The 14,350-nt window shown below is 43.7% G+C and overlaps 1 protein-coding gene across 1 annotated transcript in view; it reads right to left on the reverse strand.

The window, feature by feature from the left end:
• Positions 1-14,350, reverse strand: part of SLC18A2 (solute carrier family 18 member A2) — a 347,766-nt gene that overhangs the window by 70,801 nt on the left and 262,615 nt on the right. Inside the window, exons 8-10 of the mRNA XM_069239257.1 lie at positions 13,322-13,365; positions 13,182-13,242; positions 1,300-1,395 (exon numbers count right to left, since the gene is read on the reverse strand). Coding sequence (XP_069095358.1) covers positions 1,300-1,395; positions 13,182-13,242; positions 13,322-13,365 — 201 coding nt within the window. The remainder of the gene's footprint in view (positions 1-1,299; positions 1,396-13,181; positions 13,243-13,321; positions 13,366-14,350) is intronic.

Consider the following 14,350-nt stretch of genomic DNA (forward strand, 5'->3'; position numbering starts at 1 on the left):
GTTAAAAAGGAGGCAGGACCTCAGGAGGAGCAGGACATAGAGAAAAAGGCAAAGCTTTGACCCATTACAGCTTAAGCTGCCATCAAGCGACATTAGAGGGGTGGTCCGAGAGAAAGGCACTCCTACCTTGAGCAAAAAAGCCAAAAGGTTTCTGGAGCCCTCTCCCCCCGTGTGTCCCTGGGAGGATACAATGCTCTATAATGGATTTTGAACGTGCATAACCACTGCACGACTTGGAAACCCACTTTCAGTAAGGGTTTCCAGTTTACCTGGTGCTCACCATGTGAGATTGGCTCTTCACTGGGTGACCGTGTTAAAAGTGCAGATATTGTGTGACCTGGTTTCGCCGTATGTGTTGGTAGTTCTGAGGGAGGTTAGACCACAGGAAAAACTAGCCCTTGGTCTCCCATGAGGAGTGTAGTACAGTTGTTTAGAGGCAGTATTGGCCACGTGAAATCACAACCTCCACCCCCCGTCATCATAACCCCCTCCCCCACCAAAGAGCCGGACATGTGCTCCCATGAATTACCATCCCTCGGAGTTCTGGGCTTGGGCTCTGTCGGTGTGTTCCCCCAACCCCCTTTCCACATCAACTCTTCAAACTGTGACCCCTAACCTACCTCCATAATATAGATCAGTCTCTGCACTATTAATGAGAATGCCAGCTTTCAGGTGAGCCTGAGTCCCCGTAGTCAACTCCCTCCACCCCGCCCTCTCGAAAGCAGGGGCTTAAAGCACTATTATGCACCCCGCCCCAACCTCAAGGACCAGCAAGAAAGTGATGGGCACTTCTTCTCTGTAAAGAAAGTGACGTCAGTCCTTATATTGAAGGGTTAGAAGGGGGTTGCATCTGTGACCCCAAGGGTCCTTCTATGCTTTCCCCCCAAATAAATAGGAGGGATGAAGTGACGCTCATGCAGATGGTATACTTTTTGTGAAACGGTCATACAGCATTCATGGATTAGTACGTGAAGATAAGCCACCATTTAATAACCGACCCCTCAACTGTATTGAAAAGAAAAGATGATTGCAGCATGAGGGCGCCACGTGTTGAAAGGTCTGTGCCTCTCGAGAGCTGGGGGTGCACTGTGAGACTCAGACACACACCGTGAAGCAGCAAGGAAAAGCAGCACAATAACCTTATCTAACTGCAAGCAGCACCTGCGAAGCGCTCAGCTGTGTAAATACCTTGGTGCACAGCCCAGCAGCAGGGTCTCAAGGGAGCAAATCAAACACTTCATTTCAGGAGTTCGAGCGCTGGGAAAAAAAACTATGCTTTAAAAAAGCATGTATTGTTACCAAGTTGCCATTTCCGCGAGCACATGGTCTCCATCATCCAGATTGGCAGGGCTGGCTCCAGCATGGCGATTGCCATGTTGGCGAAGCAGATGGACCCTGGGAGAAAAACAAACGAGAAACTCAACTGAGGGCTGGGACGCAGAACATCAGAACTTAACAGACAAAATATCATTGTCTAACAGAGTGCTTTTATTTTTTTATTAAAAGAAAACACATTAATTGCACAGCACAACGTTATAGTCTACAGTGCAATTAGGAAATTCAGAGGTTGTAATCCTGTTTGAGACCTCATGTGAGGCACTACACCCTTACCTAGCATTTATTATGTCTGGTGTATAACTCGGGACAAGGTACTGATTATGCTTAGGCGCAACTCACTGAAAACAACCCCCCCCCCCAAGCGTAGATGGAAACAACAGTTCAATTTGCTTTCAACTCTACATTCACCTAACAAGTCTTCAATTTTTTTGTGGACCCGAGTGTGTTTCTTCAGTTTCTCATTCCACTCAAAGTTTTAGGCCCCATGGTTACTTCAGATGCAGTACGGGTGGTGCAGGATAGACTCATGAAGTGGTCTTGCTGTGCAGGAACGATCCTTCAAATAGAGATTGTGCCTGCGTCCTCGCTTAGAAACTTGAAGGCTGGGAGATTTTGGCATGGCAGCTCACACGGCTGCTCTTATTTTCAGAAGTAGGAGCCTCTCTAGGCCAAGTACGCATGAGAAACCAGGGTGGCAGATGCAGCCCATAGGTCCATCTAAACCATGTGGGTGTCTTTGGCATATGTGGTGAAGTGAGCCACACGCAAAGCTTCGTATTGAATTTCTTCATTTATTAGAAGACGAGACCAAGGGAAATACATCTCTATACAAAGGGGCACAGAGGAAACAACCGTCGTTAAGGAACATGGAACACCATGACATCAGTGCAATGATGTCATGATATTCCATGCCTCCAGTAGACAGACATACACAAGGCAATGCGAGACAATGTGATCACCACATTATTTCCCCTTTTTTTTTTTTTTTTTTTTTTAAACTGAGACAGAGATTAAAAAAATGAAAAGAAACAGAAGGGGAGAAAGAGAAAAAAAAATGTACATACTCGTGACATGACAAAATCTTGAAACATCTTTGGCTTTTCACAGATTCTTGTGCTTGTTCTACATTTGTATTTACCATTAATAACCGGTCTATTATCAGTACTAGAAGCAGTGACATCAAATTGATCTTGTGCAGCTGGATCCAAAGCTATGCGTGATGTGTTCCACCAGCTCCCATCTGACAATTTCACAGCATTCTTTCGCACTTCACGTATCTGTTGGGAATCTTTGAATTTGGATAACCCTTTTTTGACTAACACATGATTTTTTACTCTCACCCAATCACCTACTTTTAATTTCCTAGAATATCATGGCATGACAAAATCTTGAAATGTGGCTGATCAGTGCTCCCACCGTGGTGAGAAATTGTTGTGGGTCTGAAATCAGCACGTTAGTCTTTCAGCCCCACAGCAGGTTGCCAGTCACACATGAGGCTTGGTGCCTGTTAAAAGTCTTGATGCAGTTCACGGCAGGAATCAGCAGGCAAAAAGGCTTTTAGGGACCAGAAAGACCCTCAACTCCTTCAGCACAAAGAGTAGGCTTCAGGAAGTCCCCTCACCTCTGGGAGACTGGTGGTCATGCAAACATCAGCCCTGGTTAAACAGCAGTCTTTTGAGTACTCTGCAGAGCACTTCTTCCTTAGTCATGACGAACTTGGAGGAGGAATAAGGTGGGTGGTTTATATCCCACTTTATACAACTTTTCCAGACAGGGGATGAGGGTCCACTGTCTAAGGTTTCAGAATCGGTATGGGTTACTTCTCTTTCAAAAGTCATTTTCTGGCTGCTACTCATATACTGTTTGTCTTTGTGCAAATGATGGCTCTCACAGCAGGTAGAATGCTGCTGGCTCCAAGCTGCAGTATCCCAAACAATGACACAATGACTTGTGAGATCTCTGTACCTGGTTCTTCTCAGCCTTCCTGAAGCAGCAATCAGAAACAGACATCAGGGCGGGCCCTGCCTAAAAACTGCAGTCACACTCTTTACCCCTACCATCTAGCATGGCATTTCTCAAGAAGAACTAATCAGGAGCCCTTTGGCAAGAAGAGCTTCACTGATTTGCCCAGCCTTTTCAGTGGATGGCTTTCCATTCTACAGCCACAGAAACGTAGTCAATACACTTCCACTCTCTGGGGAAGCCTCATTGTTGTGCCTAGCTAAACCAGAGGTCATCCGAAATTGATCCCAATGGTCTACGTACTCAAGCTCTCATCACACACAGTCCTACCACCATATATGTGTCACACTCACACTCCACACACCTACATTCATACAGGACATGACTGCAAAGGTCTGGGGTTCACTTAACAACTGAGATTTACACAAGAGGGATTAGTAGACAGCCCTCTCTTTGACACAAAGAATAAGGTATTATGTTACTAATGATTCACTAAAACTTTGTATGCTGCTACTTTATATGGCGTACCCCAGGCAAGAAGAACATTCATAAGCACTTTATGAAGGCACCTGGAGCTCATACTACCAGGGACAGGCCTAGGCCTCTATGCAAACACTAGATTAGTGTGATGCCATGGCCCAGCAGAAAGTCAGGATACCAGTTTCACATGCAGTTGTGTACTAAAGGCAGGGGCACACATCCATTTTCTATGAAGGGACTTTCCAACTGCTCATTTAAGCTAATAGAATTGATTCTGACTTAAGCAACTCAACATACAACATGTACAAAATTAACTTAGTAGGCCTTATAGTTCATATCTCGTGTGAGGAGGGGAAGAGTGATTCATTCATAAGAGCAAATGGCAGAAGAAGAGAAGCACTATACACTATGGGTCCACAGGATTAGTAGCTGTTGTCACTCAAACTAGCAGATAGTGCCGGGAGCTTATAATTGTCAAAAAACACATGGTTTGTCCCCGTGTACAGCATGACCATCCTGTTTAGTGCTATAACACTCCAGGTTGATGGGATAAAAGAAAACACTTCACTTTCTTAAAAAAATGAAATCTAAGGGCTGAAATCACAAATCTATTTCTGCACCGAAGCTCAATAAATGTATTCACATTTTTGCATTTGGCAGGGCAAACGTTTAGTCCTAATTCAAAGAAAAATGATGTCAGATACACAAATTCAACAGTTCTCAAATTTCTTCCTTCTCATATCAATTGGATGTCGATTTCATAGGCATCCAAGTAAGCTGTTGAATGTAAACGTGTTTGTCGCTCACAAGGTTGTAAGTTTGCGGGCCTTCGTATACTGACTGCAGTTAGTTTCCCACTCTGGAAATGAGAGCGAACACCCTACAAATTAATGGCGAAGGGATTCTTGTGTGGAGGGAACAAACAAGTGCGCATTTTTTTCACCTGGTGGAAAACACACGTATAATATAAAGCATACTGTATAAGTACTTCTGGAAATCTATGGCTATGAGATTTCTTTGCAATTCCAAAAAACTCAGACATTTGGTCCAAACATAGATGTGCTAGAACCAAACCTGGACTTTTTCATCAGCCCTTTGGGAATCACACACAAACAAAAGTAGTCTAAAATCACACATAAGGTAACGAGGCTTGCATTTGACAGGGAACAACTCATAACTCTGTAAGGGCCCAAGATGGAGAGCAGGAGACGCGCAACAAAAGTGGGCCCGCAGATGAGAATGTCTGGTCTCTCACAGCGGGCACACCTACACAAGCAAACAGCATCTAAGGCAAAACATTTTAGCACATCAAAAAAGCTGGACAGAGTGAAAGCCCTGATTCCTCCAGAGCAATAAAAATCAGGTTGGTGCACTTGAGTTTCACTCTAAGGTGCTCTTTACGAGGTAACCCGATTAATTTGTCTCCCTGCCCAAACCAGTGGTGGAACATGCACATTTTGGGGTGGTAAATTGGGTTATTGCCAATTTTCTGTGAAAATACATAATAGTGGTTATTTATCCAGATGAATTCCAACCCCTGTAGTAACCAATTTCATCGGATGCGATACATAATGCACTTAACGGGGATCTAATGGTCTTTGAAGCCAATCCTAGGTACGTAGCGTTTAATTCCTGCAACATCTGTGTGTTGGATCATTTATACTGACTCTGTGATAGGGTTCGGTTATTCAAGCATCCGGGGATAATTCAATGTATGATGTGAGCTTTTTAAATTGTAGACACTCATTGATCGACTTATCCTGCAGTACAAAAGAAAAAACAGTTTGTTTTTCTTCTCAGTTTGGTACAGCTTGATTAGCTATTTAGTTTACAAAAGGAAAAGGGGTTTACTGCAAAGGTAACTGGAGGTGAAGGGAGGCGTTGTTTCTGGGATTACAGCACGACTTCTTAAAGTTAGCATGACTCACTTTGGAATCATCAACATATAATTGTTTCACGCTCACTTTTCGTGATTTGGAAGTTCTTAGTGACGCTCGGTGTGTGCCAGGGGATTCATGTTATTGGATCCAAGATTATCTCGCACATTCCGTACTCAGCGCTTTAAAAGGGCAAGTACTCTCAGGTACCTATTACCTGCACTTCTTTAGCTTGAAAGAGAAAGTACCAGCAGTTGTGCGATACTTTGGTGGGAGAGTACCAGCACTTCTCAGGTGAAAGCAGCTACATTAGGACAGTGAGTGCTTGCATTTCTTTGTTGCTATTTCAAGCACTGTTTGTACATGACAGGGGCTCATCGCTGAATAAGGAGTCACAGACAGACAGAACGCATTGACAGGTACACTGCAGACATGCATTTTAGAAATCAGCAAGCATCGAGTTGAAGGGCACGGTTTCAGTTTGAGATCTGGTCTAGAAATTAGTTGCCCACAATCGTGGCTTCCCTGCCTTACCAAATTATGTGACCCTGTGCAACTCATTTTATTTGTCTGTGCCTCAGTTACTTGTCAAGGCAACACGACTAGTGCCTAAAATCGGGCTAAACACTCACGCTGTTTGTTATGTGCCCAGAAGCTGCTCACACATTCTGTCCATGCTCCATACGTTCCTCACACCATCTGCTGCGCCCCAACACCATATAGGTGCCTTATGGTTCATTTGAAACACTATTCATATGGAACCTCAAACCCCACACACTGCCACGTCATGTGCCCTGTACTCCTCGCACTGGCTGGGAAACATGTGGCTTTCACTGTATGACCCAAACAGGCCCTGTTCCAGGAATTTATATCTAGATGGGCCATGGGTGTGTTCAGGTTGGCCAATTGCGGGCCCAATTTTTGACAATTCTGGAGGTAGCCTACAAGCATTAGTCTTGCATTAGATTTTCTTCCAAAACAGTCATACAGAGCATGTGGAGAGTTATTTGACAGTAAAAGCTGATATCTATACTCTTCAGGCCCAGTCCTCCTTATTGTAGCAGGGCAGGATTCAATAAAACCCCCCAGATACCAAGTGGATCGTAATAGTAGTTGATGTTTAAGGAGGTTCCTAAAACCACACCCAAGCCTTTGCATCTTTGCACTAGGTAGGCTAGCTATTTACTCTTTGCAATTTGCCCAACACCTATATCTTTGCACACTGTGGTCTTTGTAACTGTTTATTTTCATGTTGTTCTTTTGCTTTCAATGGTAAAAATGTGTAGAAAACAGCAACACAGTTGGAACAAACGAAAGCAGTATTCTTGATACCTGAGAGCAGTTTTCATGACTGGCAATTGTAAAACTGGTAATTACAGTCAAAGAGGTAAACATCTGGGATGTATCACACAGAGAGCTCCAGGGGCTCAATGGCCTTCTTTGTGCGCCCTGAGGCACTATAATATTACAAAGAGGGGACCGCTTGTGCAGACCTGGCTTCTGCTACGATACTGATAGCGCTGGCACCCATGTAGAGCCAATCCTATCTTCAGAGGGAATAAACTTTTTTTCATAGGAGCAAGGCCCCACGAAATTAGGGACTGACCTTGCATCTGGCCCGCCCCATATCATGAATGCAGGTGAGGGGTAAAAGACCCTCAGGATCCGCACTGACAGTACGCAACAAAACGGTGGCGCACCCTCCGTGTGCCACCTTAAGCCAGCCTTCTGGAGGGTGCCAAAGGGCCACCATGGAACACATCACCCAGTAGGCCGGTGCAGACACTAACAGCACCTGCTTGCAAAGTAATCTCTCTCTCCTCTTTACATTGCAGGAAGCATGACTCTTGCACTGTGAAACACATGATTTTTTATACTTATAAACAGCAATTCCCTATTGCACGGAAAGTGCTGTCCCCAGGGCAGGGGGAGGCATTACTTGTAACAGGATGCACTGTCCCTGTTTGCGCCCAGTGCAGCTTTTTAAAGGTGAGCAGTGACGAAAATAGCAACAGTGCTCCCTATCTGTAATATAGGCCCTGTTGTTCTTTGAAAACTTTTTTACAAACTCATCCATACATATGTTTGCTTTGAGCGCCAACTCATGTGCTAACATGGTCAAATTCTGTTTCCACTCATTGCGCGACAGAGAGGTGTGAGGAGACGAGATAGTGTTTAATTTTAGGCAGTTGGACTTCATCATTAATTGGTCATTGTGATATAGCTATCTATATATATCTATATCTATAGATATATATATATATATATATATATATGAACACACATATATATATATATATATATATAACACACACACATATATATATATATACATATATATATATATATAGTTATTCTAGGCAGATTGAGCTAAGGGGAGGGAAGCACACAGAGCTTGTAGGGCTTGCAGTTTGTGAGGCCCTGTTTGTGAATAGTGGAAGTCTGGGCTTGTGTCTAGTATATAGGATCTAAATATGTACAAGTGCAGTTTGAGTGAGTATTGTGCGTGCCTGTGGTGTTTTTGCACGTGTGTGATATGGCCATTCTGGTGTAGGCATTTCCGTGTGCAGCATTTGTTTGAGCCTCATTTGCGTGTGCTTATGTGTTGTGCATATGGGTATAAACATGGTGTTTATGCATATGGTGGGTGCTTGTATGTGGTACGTTTTGCATTCATTAAACACTGGATAGGTGTGCAAAATAATACTGATAAAATGACGCAATAAGTTATTTGAGGCAAGCAGACAGCATGTATTTTCTGAATGTGTATGTGTGTTGCAGCTTTGGGTACTGAAGATCGAAGGGCAATATGCTCTGCAGCTTCTGTGCATTAATCATCAGCTGTGTGACCTCTCACTGTAACAGGGAACCTTATCAAACCTAGTGCTATACAGTGAAGTGTAGAAAGTAACTAAACACTAGTTAGGAAATGTGACCAAATGGAACAGATGGAATGTTGTCTTAAAAATTGTACATATTTCGTTTTAACACAGCTGTATAAAGTATATGGTGCAATGTACACAGACAGTGTCCATTGATCAGAAAACCATATTTTGTGGCAAAAGTTTAGAGATCTCAATTTTGAAATATACCTACAGAATGAATTATTTAGTTGTGAGGCAAGTTTGGATAATTAGCCTTAATGCTATCATGTGTATATTATACGACATTGCATAACTCTTGGTAGCTCTTTATTGAACTGAATTGTGATCAGTACCATTGTTAGAACATGTGAAGAGGAAGATTACTGAAATTATGCTACAGGGGAGGACCAAATTATGCAGCAGGGTTGACTAGATTATGCAGCAAGGAAAGACAAATAATGCAGCATAATGAGGCACATTTTGTGATAGCAATTCTTCATGACTTCGTCATTTTTTTTCACCTATCACTATCTGGGCATATGCTGCACCCCACTAGTACATGTTTACCACCCAACTATTGCAATAAGCAACAGAAAAATGACCAACAGCCTTTGCAAAGAGCCTTCAACTGTGTGGCAACACATGTTGCAGTAGATTTAGCAACTTTTAAACCATTTGAGCTAGAATTTTTTTTTTTTTTTTAAATCTGTACAGTATGCATCATATCATAGATTATGGGGGGAAAACCACCGTTATGCGGAAAGCAGCATAGCGGCAAAAATTGCATAGTTGTAGTGACCTTGACTATAACATGGGAATATGCAATGTACTGTGACAAGATATCGGAATATGAAATGTGCACATTGGTAACCTTGCCACACTGGTGAGAATAAATCCAGCCCAGCACAACTTCTTACTTGAGATAAAACAGTTATTTACTTTTCCATATCATCTGGCAGAGAACAGACCGGCGCACATATTCTAGTAGGCATTGTTAGTCGACATTATGGCTGCTCATCCAATAAGGCATGAACTGCCACTATCTGAATAATATAACCCATGCCCCATTATACAGTATATTACTGTGTGCATCCTGCACAGACTAAACTTTAAAACACTCTTAGAACGCCCCTACTGAAACAGCCATATTTGAGGTGCAGAAGGCTGTTCATACCCCTGGTGCCACTGCACCTGCTGCATCATTGGCATGTAAACCCCTGGCATCTCTCATCAATACACACCTTCCCACTGCAGCTTGCCTCAGACTTGACCTAGGGTTGCAACCCCAGTTCTTTTCTTTTTACTGGCAAGACTAGTATTTTAATGTCTCAGCAAGTACAAAAATAGGGAAATCATCTAAAGTCATATTTTTCCCTCAGTACATAATAAAAATAGCTATCATTAAATGAATGCACTTGAAAATGTATTGTAGAGGTTCCTTGATGACCCGTGACTGATAATGTATGTGAATTAAATGAAAATAAATCACGTTTTTCCATTAACACAGAGAAGCACTTAACAGGTGCTTTCTCTCTGGCCTCTTCTGCTGTGACTGGGAGGGCCAAAGGTCATGTTTGGGGGGGCCTGGCCTACCCGCTAGAACCGGGTCTGGACCCAAAGCTTCTCACAGTCTCTGTCCATAAGGCCTGAACTCCTCATGTCGTCTCTCCACTTGACACAAGCTCCCGACGCTGTCAGTCAAGGTTCTTCCAAGCACTTCACATTGTTCTTGAGCTATTTCAGTGTAGGTTAATCTGAAGAAACATTCCTTAAATCACGCCTATTCTTGTGCCCGGGGGCCCTCATGCTGCCCACCATGTGCCTACCATGTGCCCCCAATCTCCTTAGTGTCTACTTTGTGCCTCGTGACCTCAGACTTTCTACCATGTGATCTTTTCTTTCAATTGGGTTGTAGAGGCTGGCTCGCAGTAGTAGCGCCTTGCCTCACCCCTGCCTCTCAGCTCCATGAACAAGTAGTGGTGTTACCATTTTAATATTGTCATCTTTGAGGAACAGAAGACAAGCTTGGGCCTGCAGAGAATCAATCTTTAAGTTTCCGTGTGGGCCCCAACATCCTGCGATTCAGGGCAAATCACTTAATCTCCCTGTGCCCACAATTGAGCCCCTTGAAACCCTCACGGGAGTTTTGAATCTTTTTTATAAATTAAGGATTTTATTTTAAGGCATTACGTGCAGCTACAAGTACATGTGTTCAGAAAAAAACCATTCAACTTGACCCATTTTATAGGATTTGGAACGAGGGGCCTACAGGGAACAAGGTTTAACAATGTGCACACAAATAACCCGAGCTATCTTTACTGTGAAGCGTAGCTGGCAAGTGGATTCATGGCATGTGAGTTCCTGGGATTGTTTTTTTCAATCTAACAGCGCTTTGCATTCTGGGACTTAAAGCTCTCATTCTAGCATTATATGCATTGGATCATAAGCTAAGTGCTGATGCCAAATGATTTCCTTAAGTTGTTGTACATGATATGAAGCCTCCTGCTATCTGTGGCGACGGGGACAGGTAACCTGTAGACTACACACCGTTGTGCACCGGCGTGAGAGAGGCGCCGTGTAACAACACAGGAAAGATGAAAAGAATAGTCGACTCATTTGGTATTTGAAGCTGTTAAATGTGTAATTGGGGCAAATCCCTGCAGGCGACGTGTCACTTCCCTGAACGGTCTCACCAGAAAGAGGAGCCTCCTTCTCTCCCTCCTGGCCTGCACCTGAGGCTCTCCAACAGCAGGGACAACAGAGGGGCTGTCTGAGAGCCCTGTAAATGTGGGGTATACAAGTGCGAAATGAACTCAAGCTAGGAGTGCACTGTGAGAGCTGTGGGTGTTGCAATGGAGTAAAAGCAGGCTGGACTGCTGCTCGGGAGACAGGTGCACTACAGGAGCTCTGGGAGTCGCTCTCTTAAAGCTGTTGTAGGAATGTTTGCTGCAGAGAAGGGTACAAGTGCTCTGTAAGATGTTTAATGTCCCAGTACTTGGAGACCGTTGCGTTACGTGTAGATGCTGTGGGTATTTCTTACTACTGGTGTATTTGGAAGGAGGTAGGGAGGTTGAGTACCTCATGCAGTCCCTATATCCTCTTTGCATCCTGGTGCTTACCATAATGCATGTAAGGGGGTATATCCCCCAAAATTGAGCTCTAGAGCAGGGGATCTCTGTTTTACGATAAGAAAGGGGGTGACTTTCACACTATACAAATAACTTCATGTTGGTGCTGAGTGTCTCACCCAGTTCTGGATCCCACTTTGCATTCTGATACTTTGAGTTTTGCTTTTACCAGACCATCCCTCCCAGAATACAATTAAAAAAACGGGATGTGGATACGCTACTAATGCACAATTTAGCTGGGAACGTGTCTGCAGTGGCTGGGTGACAAGACGTAGAAGGATGGGAAAAGTCCAACCAGGGTAGGTAGCCTTTGTACTGAGCAGGTGAAATTAAAATATATTACATTCATCTTTTACACATGGAAGAACAAAACGACAACTGTACATGGCAGCTGGCAGAAAAGTAATTGTATGAGCATGCACATTTAGAAAATCAGGACATTTTCTTAAATGCCAGAAGCTTAAATGCTTAAACTTTCACTTTTTTTTCATTGACCCACTGCATGAGGCACGGGCTCCTTGCACTTCCTCTGCTTCACACCGTCTGTCACTGCGCCCCACTAAACCGGTGCTCCAGGCACCTCACCCTGGTCACTGCCGCCTGCTCAAAATACTCTCTGTGTTCACCAAATTCCTCACACTCTGTCCTTGGGCTCAGTCTTCTCATGGCCTCTGTCCTTGGTCTCCAAGCTCCTCACACTGTCTGCCCTGGCCCCCCAGGCGCTATGTGGCTGGGTGAAACAAATCTTCCTCGATCTTTGCCTGTGAGAAGGTAGTGAGCACGCCACCCTCCTCACCGAAAACACAATGTCAGTAGATAGGGCTGAGGACGCGCTTCCATGAGGATGGGCCTCACTATCTCTGTTTGAAAATCAATGTTTTTCAGATCTCAAAGGACTGAATGCGTTGCTCATTTTTTCGAAGCATCTCTTTCCCTGCAGTTGATGTGGTATGCATGTTGAAAGCTGAGATGCTTATAGGCGGGGCTGTGGTACTCCACTGTATTTGGTGTAATTATGTTATGATGAAGGCGCCTAGACAAATGGGGCAATCTTCATAAGATTATAAGAGGAGGAGTGTGAAGTGCAGGTTTTGCAGAGAGTGGAAAGGAGTTGGGGGCGTAAATATTGCACACTGATATCCGATTGAAACGCTGAGCTTTAAGCTATCTCTTTTCAGTAGGCATCGCGTGAGTCATACCCATAGACAATGGAGACAGAGTGTGATATTCCTGCTTCACCAAATGATGCCACTGAAAATGAGAGGCACGGTAGAATCAGCTGATACACTAGCTGGACACCACGGCAGAAAGGCCACTGATTGAATGGGCATGATATTGGCTACTGACGACAGCTCTACATGAGGGCCATTGTCAGGGAAGGGATAAGGGAGGGCGGGATGACGATGCCCACGATGTGTGCTCCCTATTGACACTCAAGGAGCCACCAGTCCAAGATGTTCCAGCTCAGCCAGTCACGATCGTCTTTCACAATCAAAAATAAATTCAGACGGGAAAAGTAAAAGGCTACGTACCAGCTGCAATGAGGATGTAGGGGTCCTTCATCAGTGACAACAGCGGGGTGCCTGTCTGACTCTGTAAGATACAAGCAGAGATGAGGCCCGGCGAGGCTCCTCTTGGCACAAGGAAAATGGTTTCGAGTTTTGCTACTTACCTCTGGCTGGACTCTGGAGGGCTGGAGTATGAACAGCTGGAGCGCTGCAAAAAAAAAAGCAAAACAAACAAACAAACGAGAGACAGTTTATGTCGAGTTTAAGAAGTAAACTGGCGGGGCAATGCCAACAATGCACTCTGGTTCATCGTTTCTTCTTTGTAAAGCAGCTCATAATGGGCTGAGCAGCAACACGGCCAATCACCCCGACCATTGGGCAAGAAATACATATGCTGCAAATCTCACATACCACATCCTGTTCATGTCGGTTGACAACTTGTTCTCCCAACCCTTAACTGATTCTTAACCCTCATGCCCCTCCCCATCCTTCCAACCAACAACTACTGGTCCAGTCCCTACAAGGTTCTTTTCCTTTGCACTTCCCAAGACATCTTGTATTTGGAACTATATTTTGTCCCCTAACGTTCCCGTGTGTTAAGCACATCACCTTCAGCTCCATACTGAGGGAACATTTCCACTTGACCATGTTATGACCCGAAAATAGTGGCCTACAAGTATGGTTTATATATAGATGTTAGAAAAATAATTGACGAACAATTGGAAAATCAGTCAGTCAGTCAAAATACTTTATTTCGATAAATAAATATCATAAAAAGGCATAAAAACGGAACAATCAAGAATTACAAGCAATCAACAATTCATATTATCTACAATGTTTAAGAGGAGGGTCAATAAAGTAAAACATCCTAGAAGCATCATTTAACGTGAATCATTAATATTCTCCCAAATTCGCAGAAATTACATTTCCTATAAAAAGTTAATTAATCACTCAATTCATTACAATAAAATAATCGGATTGATGGCGAACTTCTTTTTCTTAACCCTAACAGCTCCCACTAAAAAACTAGCGACATGGGACATAATCCTAGGGGTCTGCAATAACTGTAAAAACAAGAGAGCAGGTTTAACCTGTATAAACCCCTCCTCCTTTAAGATTGGGAACAACAATTTCTTTCTTAAGGCCGCGTAATGATCACAGAATAACATAAAATGCATTGTATTCTGGATCGA

Source organism: Pleurodeles waltl, chromosome 6 (genome assembly GCF_031143425.1).
Source record: "Pleurodeles waltl isolate 20211129_DDA chromosome 6, aPleWal1.hap1.20221129, whole genome shotgun sequence".
Classification (NCBI taxonomy): Eukaryota; Metazoa; Chordata; class Amphibia; order Caudata; family Salamandridae; genus Pleurodeles; species Pleurodeles waltl.